Raw genomic sequence first — 13,214 nt, 5'->3', positions numbered from 1 at the left:
CTGCATGCTACTTCCTGTTTGCTATGTTACTCCCTACAGCTGAGTGGGCAGCTGTAGCCAGACCCCAGACATCTCTATTCTGAAGCGTCTGTGGCGACTGTGCGTATGTGTCGCATAGATGATCCCCCTCTTGAGCTTTGAGGTCTGCGTCTCTCCATGGCCAGCGGATGGTCTGGTCTGGCAGCGACTATGCTCACTCTCACTCTTCAGCCTCTAATGGAGAGATAGATTCTACTCCCTGTCTCCTGCTCCATATGGCAAAATCCTCTTACGGTTTACCATAATTGGAACCAATTAATCATGTATTGGCCATGTTCCTTGGTAGCCTCTCTCCTTTTGGGATAAGCACTGCTCAATTGGTTTATTTCTGTGGATTAGTCCAGTGGATCTGGAGCTGTGTGACAGGTCCAGGGAGTCCACACATCTACTTATAGAGAGAAGAGCACTGGAGCGTGAGCTAATACAGTAGAGAGAGAGCAGGAGAGGGCTGAGGAGGAGGCTTGAAGTGCTGGGCACCTTGTTAGGACATGCATTATCTGAATTAGGCCCACAGAATTATACCTGAGGAGGAGGGGCTTCTATGGCGGGAACTTTGAATGTCTTTGAACTTCAGAGTTGGCTTAACGTTGGACCTCAAGCTTGTGTGTGAAGAGCGGCACCAGAATTAAAAACATATCTTACCATTTTGTAGTTAATAAATCCAATGTCAAATGTGATAACTATAGTATCTATCCCTCACTAGCATTGACGGATCATAGGCGCTTTGTTGCCTGCAACGTAAAATAATGCTATTAACCGGTTCCCATGCATTTAAAACAATGGAACTGTTCCGGAACAGTATAGATCACTTTTGTTCCCGTTTCTAATTCTGTTCCTTGATAAATATTATTTTTTCAGGTTTTCAGTTCTGTTCCCTGGACCGGTTCTAATGCCTAGCGAATAGGTGTGTGTACTTTCTCTCGCTCCGCCGGGCTCAGGGTCTAATACAGGGCCAGTTCGGGGGCTACAGTGTTGCTCATAAGTTCAGATTCCAGTCCCCTCCTATATGATAAGGCTTTCAGGACAGTTGGGCCAATTACTCTCTCCCCCACTCTCCCTCCCTCTCTCTCTCCATCTCTGGCCAGCCAATAAATGGGAGAGGACAGAGTGACAGAAGCTCCCCAACAAGTACTTGGGGCTTGGGGCAGGGCTTTAATCGTTGCAGTATGAACACCTAAGCTAATGGTGACAGGATTTGGGCTCACTGGAGCCTCTTATCAGGCCAGCCACTCTGCTGCAGCTTTCAGGCAATCAGCCCGGCCTCCCCACAGGTACTCAGGCACCTTTGCACTTTTAAGTCTATCTGCTCGGCTTTTCGCACCCCGGCTCAACATTTATACACACTGACACACGCACGCATGCATGCACGCTCTGCCTCCCACTAACTCTGGTTATTGGATTTCACTACCATCCGGCTCACTGAGACATAGGCATTAGTTTACCTTTTCTATCATGTAACAGTGGCACTAAAACATGAGTCTCCTGGTTGTGGTTATATTTTATCACTAACCTGCAGTGAGACAGGCTGCGGTGACTACAGGCCTCCTGTCAGCCTCTAGCTTTTATTATTAGGCTGTGTAGCCAGAACGGCTGGAGCCAAATGCTGCAGGATTTGACATAATTATTTATTATTAGGCCTTTGGATTTGAGGTTAGAGAAAGGCCAAAGGCCACGGACCGAGTCATTTCCTGACACAGTATGGGGCTCCTTATTGGGAATGTCTATGGCATAGCTACCTAGTCTGCTGTAACCACCACCATATGTCTGCCCTACACATACATTGGAGTCTTTTTAATACGTTCCCAGTAATATTAAGCTTGTCTGTCACATCATCAGTCATCTTTTAGAGCATTAGAAGAAGATTGACTTGTGTTTTCTATTTCTGGTTGGAAAGGGCAGACAAGACGACAGATGTAATTTAAGAAACTTCCACACCTGTGTGACCTCTGGTCCGACACCACCCATCAACAGACTAGTCTAACCAGAATCAGCACATTCAGTCTCCTGGCTGGCCCAGCCCGGCCCGGCCCGGCCCAGCCCAGCCCAGCCCAGTCCAGCCCAGTCCAGCCCAGCCCAGCCCAGCCCAGCCCAGTCCAGCCCAGCCCAGCCCAGCCCAGCCCAGTCCAGCCCAGCCCAGCCCAGCCCAGCCCAGTCCAGCCCAGCCCAGCCCAGTCCAGCCCAGCCCGGCCCAGCCCGGCCCGGCCCAGCCCAGCCCAGCCCAGTCCAGCCCAGCCCAGCCCGGCCCGGCCCAGCCCAGCCCAGCCCAGCCCAGCCCAGCCCAGCCCGGCCCGGCCCAGCCCAGCCCAGCCCAGTCCAGCCCAGCCCAGCCCAGCCCAGCACTCTGTGGATGGGAGTCAAGCACTCACTTCCTTTTTTGTTGTTGTTACTATTCTTTTTTTTTTTTACCCTTTTTTCTCCCCAATTTAATGGTATCCAATTAGCAGTTACAGTCTTGTCTCATCGCTGCAACGCCCATACGGACTCGGGAGAGGCAAAGGTCAAGAGCTCTGTGTCCTCCACAACACAACACAACACAACACAACACAACACAACACAACTTATTGACACAATACCCACTTAGCCTAGAAGTGGAAACACCGTACACTTGGCAACCATGTCAGAGTGCATTGCGCCGGCCCGCCACAGGAGTCGTTAGAGTCGCTAGAGCACGATGGGACAAGGACTTCCCTGCCGGCCAAACCCTCCCTTAACCCGGACGACGCTGGGCCATTTGTGCGCCACCCCATGGGTCTCCCGGTCACGGCCGGCTGCGACAGAGCCTGGACTCAAACCCAGAATCTCTAGTGGCACAGCTAGCACTGTGATGCAGTGCCTTAGACCAGTGCGCCACTCGGGAGGCCCAAGCACTCACTTCTATAGCCGCGGCCACCACTAGCTCAGATAATGTCCTTTGCGAGTTTTGAGATTGATTTGATACAAATGTATTCAGATTCAATGGCATTTACTTTCATATGTGATTGATGATACACAGACAATGTATGCAGGATTATTAAAGATGGCTGAATAAATACATTAATGCTCGTGGCTAAAATCTGATGAAAACATTTATATTTGTGGCTAGAAATTTACCTGGCTCCAATGTAGAGGGTCCGGTTCACCTTGAGAACTCTCTGAATATGCAGTGTCTCCTGTCTCAGGGATGAACGATGTGGCCGACCCAGAAATACTGGGTACCGCCGTACCACTGTTTAGAGAGAGAGAGAGAGTCAGAGGATGAGAGGGAAGGATGAGAGAGAGAAGGAGGAGGGAGCAGTGAGGGAGAGAGAAAAAGAGAGTCAGAAGATGAGAGAGAGGGATGAGAGAGAGAAGGAGGAGAGAAAGGGATGAGAGAGAGAAGGAGTAGAGAGAGAAAAAGAGGGAGTTACATAATTTTGTTATCATGCAGTAGTTTTCTTGGGGGTGAACAGAGAGGGGAGAGAGCAGAGGGAGGATACAGGGGAGAGGGAACCATACATCTACTGAGTTACCATGGGAAACCGTCTAACGCTGCCATCTCTTATTGGCCTTGACTGGAGTAAGTGATAGAGTGCCCTCTTCCTTCTTCTTTTGTGTCCTCCCACTATTCTGTCCATCTCTGTTCCCTATCCACCCATCTCAGATAAACCTATGCTGTTGCTTCCCTCTATGGGACTAAGTAAAAGACAATCTCTCCTCCCTCTGTATCCTGTCCTCCTACTGTTCTGTCCATCTCTGTTCCCCATCCACCCATCACAGATATGCTGAGACTGTTGCCTCCCTGTCTAGGCCCATTATCTGCCCTAATCCAAAACCCTACAGGACTTCAGAGAGCCTTCTGGTCCTACATCTTAGCATTGATAGCCTGAGAAGGGTCTGAATTCAGCTGGGAGGTCTTGGTCGATACTATTGAGTTGTGGTTAATCATGGCCAACTCTGTTCTGGTCTGGAGACTGCCCTTCTATAATGGAGGCTCACAGTCTGGCCCTCTGTGGGAGCAGCCTGACCTCAACCCTGACTCCGACCTTTTAGCCACACAACTCACTGACGCCTTACTCCTCCTACTATGCATGTCAGCCCTGACCCCACTCCCACAACATAGATCCTGCATATGACCCCTTCAGTCACACCTCACACTACTCCACCCCTTCCATGTTAGACCCTGACAGTGACCCCATACTCTACACCCTGTGTGTGAGAGAGGTGTTACCTTCAGTGGGTATAAAGTTCAGAGGCCCCGGTTCCTCCGGAAATGCAGCGCTGGCCAATCGGAGGAGCCAAAACAGCAGGAAGAAGGGTGGGGCCAGGGTCACCATGGCAGCAGTAGAACACAGACTCTGTGAAGATAAAGAGAGACAGAGAAAGCGTGGTCAGTCAGATTAAGCCGTAACAGTGACATAGCAGTACACAAACCTAGTGTGACCAGCTCACACTACAATGCACTACACACACTGACTGACTGTCCAGACAAAGCAGGCACCCTGTCTGCATTCCCACAACAGCTCTCACACTCCAGCTGGATAGAAAAACATAGAGTGAGACAGAGATGATGGAGAAGAGAAGTGCACAGTCAGCCTGAACAGCCTGAACACGAGAAGAGATCAGACCACAGGAGCCCAATGACACATGAGACACAGTGGGGGGAGGATGGTTTACAACAAGAGGGCAGTAGATGGAGAAAGACAGAGGGAGTGAAAAAGAAAGAGGAAGAGTGAGGAAGAGCGATAAGGAGGCAGGAATGGGGGCGAGACAGAGAGACACGGCAAAAGAGAGTGAGAGAGAAAAAAAGAGACAAGGCGAGGGGAGAGAGCGAGAGAGAGAGAGAGGGGGTGGAGAGAGAGAGAGAGAGGGGAGGTGGAGAGAGAGAGAAGGGGGGTGGAGAGAGAGGGGGGTGGAGAGAGAGAGAGGGGTGGAGAGAGAGAGAGGGGGGGGTGGAAAGAGAGAGAGGGGGGGTGGAGAAAGAGAGAGAGAGAGGGGGAGGGTGGAGAGAGAGAGGGGGGTGTGGAGAGAGAGAGAGAGGGGGGGTGGAGAAAGAGAGAGAGGGGGGGGTGGAGAAAGAGAGGGGGTGGGGGTGGAGAGAGAGAGAGGGGGTGGAGAGAGAGAGAGGGGGGTGGAGAGAGAGAGAGGGGGGTGGAGAAAGAGAGGGGGGTGGGGGTGGAGAGAGAGAGAGAGAGGGGGGGGTGGAGAGAGAGAGAGGGGGGTGGAGAGAGAGAGAGGGGGGGTGGAGAAAGAGAGGGGGTGGGGGTGGAGAGAGAGAGAGAGAGGGGGGGTGGAGAGAGAGAGAGAGGGGGGGGTGGAGAAAGAGAGGGGGGTGGGGTGGAGAGAGAGAGGGTGGGGGTGGAGAGAGAGAGAGGGGGGGGTGGAGAGAGAGAGAGAGGGGCGTGGAGAAAGAGAGAGGGGGGGTGGAGAGAGAGAGAGAGGGGGGGTGGAGAGAGAGAGAGGGGGGTGGAGAGAGAAAGAGAGAGAGAGGGGGGGTGGAGAAAGAGAGGGGATGGGGTGGAGAGAGAGAGAGAGAGAGAGAGAGAGAGAGAGAGGAGAGAGTGAGGTGTGTCAGGTGACTGTTTACTCAAATTAAATCTTTGCCGTCAACGCAAATCACATCTCTGGCAGGTGACTAAACGGCAGGTGTTTTTTATGAAGCCGTTCTTCAGCAGCCTGAGCCACAACGAGAGGATGGGAGAGGATGTAATGCACATGGAAATACAAATGATAGCCAAATTAAGTTAGCACACCCAATCCATCGAGAAAATCACTCCTGCACTTTGGAGGAGGAAAGCCTTGGGTATTGCTATTGACTGGTGTCATAAACCTCAAACTTCCTCCCAGAACAGAAGAGATTAGAGCAGAGCAGCTCTTAGTGCTGAAGGTATATTACGCTCTGTAGTGGCTCTTTATTGTGGCTGAAGGAAAGAGCACTCTCCATACTTATCACTGCGTCCCTCTCTGCCTCTCTTCCTGGATGATTATGCTTCTGTTCTTCTCACATAAAATCTCAGTGTGAGGATGTTCACAAATATACACTACCGTTCAAAAGTTTGGGGTGACTTAGAAATGTCACTTAGATAAGTATGGAGTCACTAAGAAAAGCAAATTTTTTGTCCATTAAAATAACATCAAATTGATCAGAAATACAGTTTAGACATTGTTAATGTTGTAAATGACTATTGTAGCTGGAAAATGCAGATTTTTTATGGAATATCTACATAGGCGTACAGAGGCCCATTATCAGCAACCATCACTCCTGTGTTCCAATGGCACGTTGTGTTAGCTAATCCAAGTTTATAATTTTAAAAGGCTAATTGATCATTAGAAAACCCTTTTGCAATTATGTTAGCACAGTTGAAAACTGTTGTCTTGATTAAAGAAGCAATAAAACTGGCCTTCTTTAGACTAGTTGAGTATCTGGAGCATCAGCATTTGTGGGTTCGATTACAGGCTCAAAATGGCCAGAAACAAAGAACTTTCTTCTGAAACTTGTCAGTCTATTCTTGTTCTGAGAAATGAAGGCTATTCCATGCAAGAAATTGCCAAGAAACTGAAGATCTCATACAACTGGAACGTGCCATTGGAACACAGGAGTGATGGTTGCTGATAATGGGCCTCTGTACGCCTATGTAGATATTCCACAAAAAATCAGCCGTTTCCAGCTACAATAGTCATTTACAACATTAACAATGTTTACACTGTATTTCTGATCAATTTGATGTTATTTTAATGGACAAAAAATGTGCTTTTCTTTCAAAAACAACGACATTTCTAAGTGACCCCAAACTTTTGAACTGTAGTGTATGTCACCGATGAACAAAACATACAAATATTTGTAAAGATGACACTTATTTAGCTTTTTACATTATTACAGTTTACACTGTCAATAATTTGTTTTGAAAATCAATAAAGGGAAAAGCTGTCAGTCACAGTGGCTGACAAAACAAACACAAATGACTCAATGAGTGGGTATTATTCAGTCGTGTAGTGCTGTAGGTATTTTCACATTTGAATCTTCAAGGTTTGGATTTCTTTATTCAAAACCCTTTCCATATTTTACTGTGGTTACAAAGGCATTGCATGACACAAATGCAAATAAAGGCACTTTCACACACTCCCCACACTCCGCCTTTCTCTCCTCAGCATAGCCACACAGGCAGCCATTGTAGAACCATCTAGCCATCATTATAATGAACTTTATCAGGATATGTCATCTTAACGGAGCATTGCTCAAATTCCTCTCATTGATGTCAGAACAAGAGAAGGCCCATAACACTAATTGCTCAACACCAAAACCCCAAAATTAGAGGAGGATGAGAGAGGAGAGAGTCACAGGCAGAAGAAAAGGAGGTCAGGGGAGAGAAGAGAGGGAATGAGAGAAGAGGAGAGAGAAATACACGTGGAGGAAAATAAAGAGTAGAAGTGGGTGAGTCGGTATTACCAGAGATTCCATTGTGTCTATTTATTAATAATGTATGACTAAATGCCAGGCTTCACACATTCAATTAGCATAATTAGAAACTGAGGGCTCTAGGATTTCATGGGACAACAAGCTAAGCAGATACAGTAGACGTCCAGGGGCAGACAGAGCATACAGATCCAGAGAAGTGTTTTCCTAATTATGACAAATGACTGTGGTGGAGGCAATTCAGTGAACAGAGCTAGCCTTTATATTCTAGCCTGTGGCCTTTAGTTTAACTGTAGCCCCAGCCTACTGTATAACATTCCTTAGCATTACAGTGTAATAGGCTATACTGTATTTACTACAATACCCATCCACTCCAGCAGGCTTGACACACAGCCATTCATTTGTCCATTCCCACAGACCTAGATCAATGTAATTACAGACATTTAGCCAGGACATTTCCTAAATAAAGCCGTTAAGAAATCCTTTAGGGTCTGAGATGGAGGGGAGGCTGTGGGCGCTGTATTCACAACGGACAGCGAGGGGTCGCCACTGATGGCTTCAATAACACATCACTGGGAGAACCAATGATGCCTCAAGTCTTTAGAAATTCTTATTGAGGAGTGATTTGTGCTGATAGAGTGGAGAACAGGGGCCAGACGGACAGAGGAGAAGAGGCAGGAACCAGGGACCAGGCAGGGAGGCAGGCGGGAGGCAGGCGGGAGGCAGGCAGGTGGAATGAGTGTGATGCAGCATCAGGCTCTGGGTAAACAAAAAGATTGACACAATACTCCGGGCTGAGATGCTTAGCATGTCAATGACACGGCTCATACTTGTCATTGCTTAGATTTTCTGGAAAATCGAATGCTTTTGTTCCTTATTAAGGATGCCATGGACTCCATCTCTTCTATCTCAAATCAAATCAAACGCTATTAGTCACATACACAATACAACAGGAGTAGGCCTTACAGGGAAATGCTCCCTCACGGGCCCCTAACCAACAATGCAGTTAAAAAAAATACAGATCAGAATAAGAAATAAAAGTAACAAGTATTTAAAGAGCGACAGTAAAATAACAATAGCGAGACTATATACAGGGGGGTAACGGTGCAGATTCAATATGCGGGGGCACCGGTTAGTGTAGGTAATATGTACATGTAGGTAGAGTTATTAAACTGACTATGCATAGATGATAACAGAGAGTAGAAGCAGTGTAAAAGGGGGGGGGCAATGCAAATAGTCTGTGTAGCCATTTGATTAGATGTTCAGGAGTCTTATGGCTTGGGGATAGAAGCTGTTTAGAAGCCTCTTGGACCTAGACTTGGCGATCCGGTACTGCTTGCCGTGCGGTAGCAGAGAGAACAGTCTATGCCTAAGGTGGCTGGAGTCTTTGACAATTTTTAATGCCTTCCTCTGACACCGCCTGGTATAGAGGTCCTCACTGGCAGGAATCTTGGCCCCAGTGATGTACTAGGCCGTTCGCACTACCCTCTGTAGTGCCTTGCGGTCGGAGGCCGAGCAGTTGCCACACAAGAAAGTGATGCAACCAGTCAGGATGCTTTTGATGGTGCAGCTGTAGAACCTTTAGAGGATCTGAGGACCCATGCCAAACCCTTTCAGTCTCCTGAGGGGGAATAGGTTTTGTCGTGCCCTCTTCACGACTGTCTTGGTGTGCTTGGACCATGTTAGTTTGTTGGTGATGTGGACACCAAGGAACTTGAAGCTCTCAACCTGCTCCACTGCAGCCCCGTCGATGATAATGGGGGTGTGCTCGGTCCTCTTTTCCTGTAGTCCACAATCATCTCCTTTGTCTTGATCACGTTGAGGGAGAGGTTGGTGTCGTGGCGCCAGGTCTCTGACCACACGGCCAGGTCTCTGACCTCCTCCCTATAGGCTGTCTCGTCGTTGTCAGTGATCAGGCCTACCACTGTTGTGTCATCTGCAAACTTAATGATGGTGTTGGAGTCATGCCTGGTCATGCAGTCATGAGTGAACAGGGAGTACAGAAGAGGACTGAGCATGCACCCCTGAGGGGCCCCTGTGTTGAGGATCAGCATGGCGAATGTGTTGTTACCTACCCTTACCAATTGGGGGCGGCCCGTCAGGAAGTCCAGGATCCAGTTGCAAAGGGAGGTGTTTAGTCCCAGGGTCCTTAGCTCAGTGATAAGCTTTGAGGGCACTATGGTGTTGAACACTGAGCTGTAGTCAATGGACAGCATTCTCACATAGGTGTTCCTTTTGTCCAGGTGTGAAAGGGCAGTGTGGAGTGCAATAGAGATTCCATCATCTGTGGATCTGTTGGGGCAGTATGCAAACTGGAGTGGGTCTAGGGTTTCTGGGATAATGGTGTTGATTTGAGCCATGACCAGCCTTTCAAAGCACTTCATGGCTACAGACGTGAGTGCTACGGGTCGGTAATCATTGAGGCAGGTTACCTTAGTGTTCTTGGGCACAGGCACTATGGTGGTCTGCTTAAAACATGTTGGTATTACAGACTCGGACAGGGAGAGGTTAAAAATGTCAGTGGAGACACTTGCCAGTTGGTCAGCGCATACTCGCAGTACACGTTCTGGTAATCCATCTGGCCCTGCGGCCTTGTGAATGTTGACCTACTCACATCGGCTGCGGAGAGCGTGATCACACAGTCTTCTGGAACAGCTGGTGCTCTCATGCATGTTTCAGTGTTATTTGCCTCGAAGCGAGCATAGAAGTAGTTTAGCTCGTCTGGTAGGCTCGTGTCACTGGGCAGCTCTCGGTTGTGCTTTGCGGGATTAGCGGGATAGCGGGATTTCTTATAAGCTCCCGGGTTAGAGTCCCGCTCCTTGAAAGCGGCAGCTCTAGCCTTTAGCTCAGTGCGGATGCTGCCTGTAATCCATGGCTTCTGGTTGGGGTATGTACGTACGGTCACTGTGTGGATGACGTCATCGATGCACTTATTGATGAAGCCAGTGACTGATGTGGTGTACTCCTCAATGCCATCGGAGGAATCTCGGAACATATTCCTGTCTGTGCTTGCAAAACAGTCCTGTAGCTTAGCATCTGCTTCATCTGACCACTTTTTTATTGATCTAGTCACTGGTGCTTCCTGCTTTAATTTTTGCTTGTAGCAGGAATCAGGAGAATAGAATTATGGTCAGATTTGCCAAATGGAGGGCGAGGGAGAACTTTGTATGCGTCTGCCTTACAGCCTTGGTGTTAGTGTGTGTACTCTGAGAAAGTGCTTCCATTACATAGCCCTGAGACTCTTGTACTGTGAATCACACCTTGGATTGGAGAGCAAACCCAGATTATGCATGTCCTAAATAGAGAGATTGGTAGGTATATTGTGGTGTGTAACAGTATTCAGCTGCATGAGGCATGTCTTATTATACAGTGGTAACACACGACTCCGCTGTAAATCAATAGCTGAGCTCTTGGTACAAGTAGACAAGCACTAATGACCAGAGTGGGTTCATCAGTGAACTTTACAACCCAGCGATCTAAACTTAATGGCATTGGTCAATATTTAAAACATGTCTCCGTAGTATATAGCAGGCCTACATGGGAAAAGGGAACTGAAAAGCCTGAACGAGTGAAGTACTGTACTCTCCTTTTTCCCACAATGAATGAATCCCTTAATTTGCGTGCTACAAGCCCCACTTCATAGATCTTATAGCGGCTAATTATCATATCAGGGAGGGGAGGGGAGGGTGTGCTTTATGAAGTGTGTAGAATCAATGACAGGCTAGCCTCATCCAGTTTGGTGCGTTTTCAAGTAGCAATAACAGGAGACACTACCTACACTCACAGTAGGGATGCCTTTACTGGAAAAATATTAACTTCACATAAGATCACATGGACACATGAAAACACATGTTTTTGGAACACCTGATCACGTGAAATTTATGCAGTTTTTCCGTGAGGGTGGACAGATAGTGAGAGGAGACGGATACTCATAAAGGAGAGACGAAATGAGGAAGAAAGTTAGAAAAAAAAGTAAGCGAGTGAGAAAGAGAGAATGAGGGAAGGTAAGAGCACAGAGTGAGGCAGAAAGCACTGAAGGAATCACGTTGGATATGTGCAAAGTGAAGCTAAAGTATGCGAGGAATGCTTTAATAGGTTGGAGGCTGGGAAAGGCGCTGAGAGCGGAAGAGCATCGAGCCAAGAGTGGACTGATTCTTTCCTGAGCACACCCTAAATCTGCTCCAATGACCCGGGATGCTTAACCTCCCCTCATCCCCTCCCTCCCTCCTTCTCCTCCCCAGGGACAAGCCAGTCAGCTCAACTTTAAACTCTAAACACTCAACCACCAGTGCAGGCTCCGCTCCACAAATTATCCCTCTCACTCACGCCTCATGTAAAAACACGGCAGGATTCCAGTCACTCACGCCTCATGTAAAAACACGGCAGGATTCCAGTCACTCACGCCTCATGTAAAAACACGGCAGGATTCCAGTCACTCACGCCTCATGTAAAAACACGGCAGGATTCCAGTCACTCACGCCTCATGTAAAAACACGGCAGGATTCCAGTCACTCACGCCTCATGTAAAAACACGGCAGGATTCCAGTCACTCACGCCTCATGTAAAAAACACGGCAGGATTCCAGTCACTCACGCCTCATGTAAAAACACGGCAGGATTCCAGTCACTCACGCCTCATGTAAAAACACGGCAGGATTCCAGTCACTCACGCCTCATGTAAAAACACGGCAGGATTCCAGTCCAATCAACCAAAACATGGCTGTTTGCATGAAGACTGATGTGTCTGCAGGGCTGTGCTCTAGACTTTCTGTCTCTGGTTTGGAACCGTAGAGAAGATACATGTACCGTAACACCACCAGACATACTGTCGCTTTGACCACATTCCTAGAGTGTGTCGTGTTTGGACGCAGCCATTTCCCTTGCACGGGTGATGGTAACATAGCTATGTTTATTTATGGACTGGGATCTATATGGCCTCTTACAGCATGGCTACATCACTCTTTATATTAGCAGCATTGCCTGGGAACATATCTTTAGTTTCTACTCATTATAGTTAGAAGTCATTACCCTTCAGCATTTATCTGGTGAATGGCATAGCTGCGATAAGATAAACATTTATCTTATTATCTTAGAACAATATATCTATCTCACTGTTGAGGGTGTGAGTTGAGCACTGAGCAGACAGAACTGCAGAGCCGTGCTTGGCGGAGTACAAAAGTCATATATATGTGCTTACTGTTGATGAAGGAGTTATATCTGCAGGTATGACTGGAGCTGTACCTCCAGGCACTATGTCACTCCCACGAACCACCTCACTCATCATCATTACACCTACTGAGGGGCTGAGACTGAGAAGTGTGTGGGGCAGCAGCACTAGCCAGGAAGAATACGCCATTGTCTGAGAATGTCTGGAATAGGGATTGGTAACGGCCATCTGTAAAAGCTGATCAGACAAAAAGAGTGTTATGACAACGTTTCAACCTTTCTGTGGTCATCCATCCATCCATTATGACCACATGTTCTGTCACAGAGACATAAACACAAATATAGATAAATGTGACCTGACCTTTAACACCGGCCCAGATTATAGATCATTAGCAGGTCAGGGATCAGAGAGTGGGCTCGTAAATTACACATAAATCAGGAAATACAAACGTAGTAAATGTAAAAGAACAACCCGTTGGAGTGACAGAGAGTACAGCCATAGCATCCATCACCGTGAGCGTCTAGAAACCCAGACGACAAGCTGATAGATCTCCAGCCTGTTAGAAATACTAGAGAAACCTGCCTAATGGTTGAGCATCACACACAACCAACCTTGATGGGATTATTCTCCTAAAATTCCC

At 47.8% G+C, this 13,214-nt stretch overlaps 1 protein-coding gene across 5 annotated transcripts in view; it reads right to left on the bottom strand.

Annotated features, from left to right (window-relative positions):
* Positions 1 to 13,214, bottom strand: part of LOC106584391 (semaphorin-6B) — a 134,506-nt gene that overhangs the window by 60,571 nt on the left and 60,721 nt on the right. For all 5 annotated transcript variants that reach the window (XM_014169655.2, XM_014169649.2, XM_014169651.2 and 2 more), the window contains 2 exons: positions 4,226 to 4,352; positions 3,130 to 3,244 (listed from right to left, as the gene is read on the bottom strand). In XM_014169655.2, coding sequence (XP_014025130.1) covers positions 3,130 to 3,244; positions 4,226 to 4,331 — 221 coding nt within the window. In that variant the 5' untranslated portion in view covers positions 4,332 to 4,352. The remainder of the gene's footprint in view (positions 1 to 3,129; positions 3,245 to 4,225; positions 4,353 to 13,214) is intronic.

The sequence above is a fragment of the Salmo salar genome, chromosome ssa23, assembly GCF_905237065.1.
Source record: "Salmo salar chromosome ssa23, Ssal_v3.1, whole genome shotgun sequence".
NCBI lineage: Eukaryota > Metazoa > Chordata > Actinopteri > Salmoniformes > Salmonidae > Salmo > Salmo salar.
This window is presented reverse-complemented; position numbering and strand designations above follow the sequence as displayed.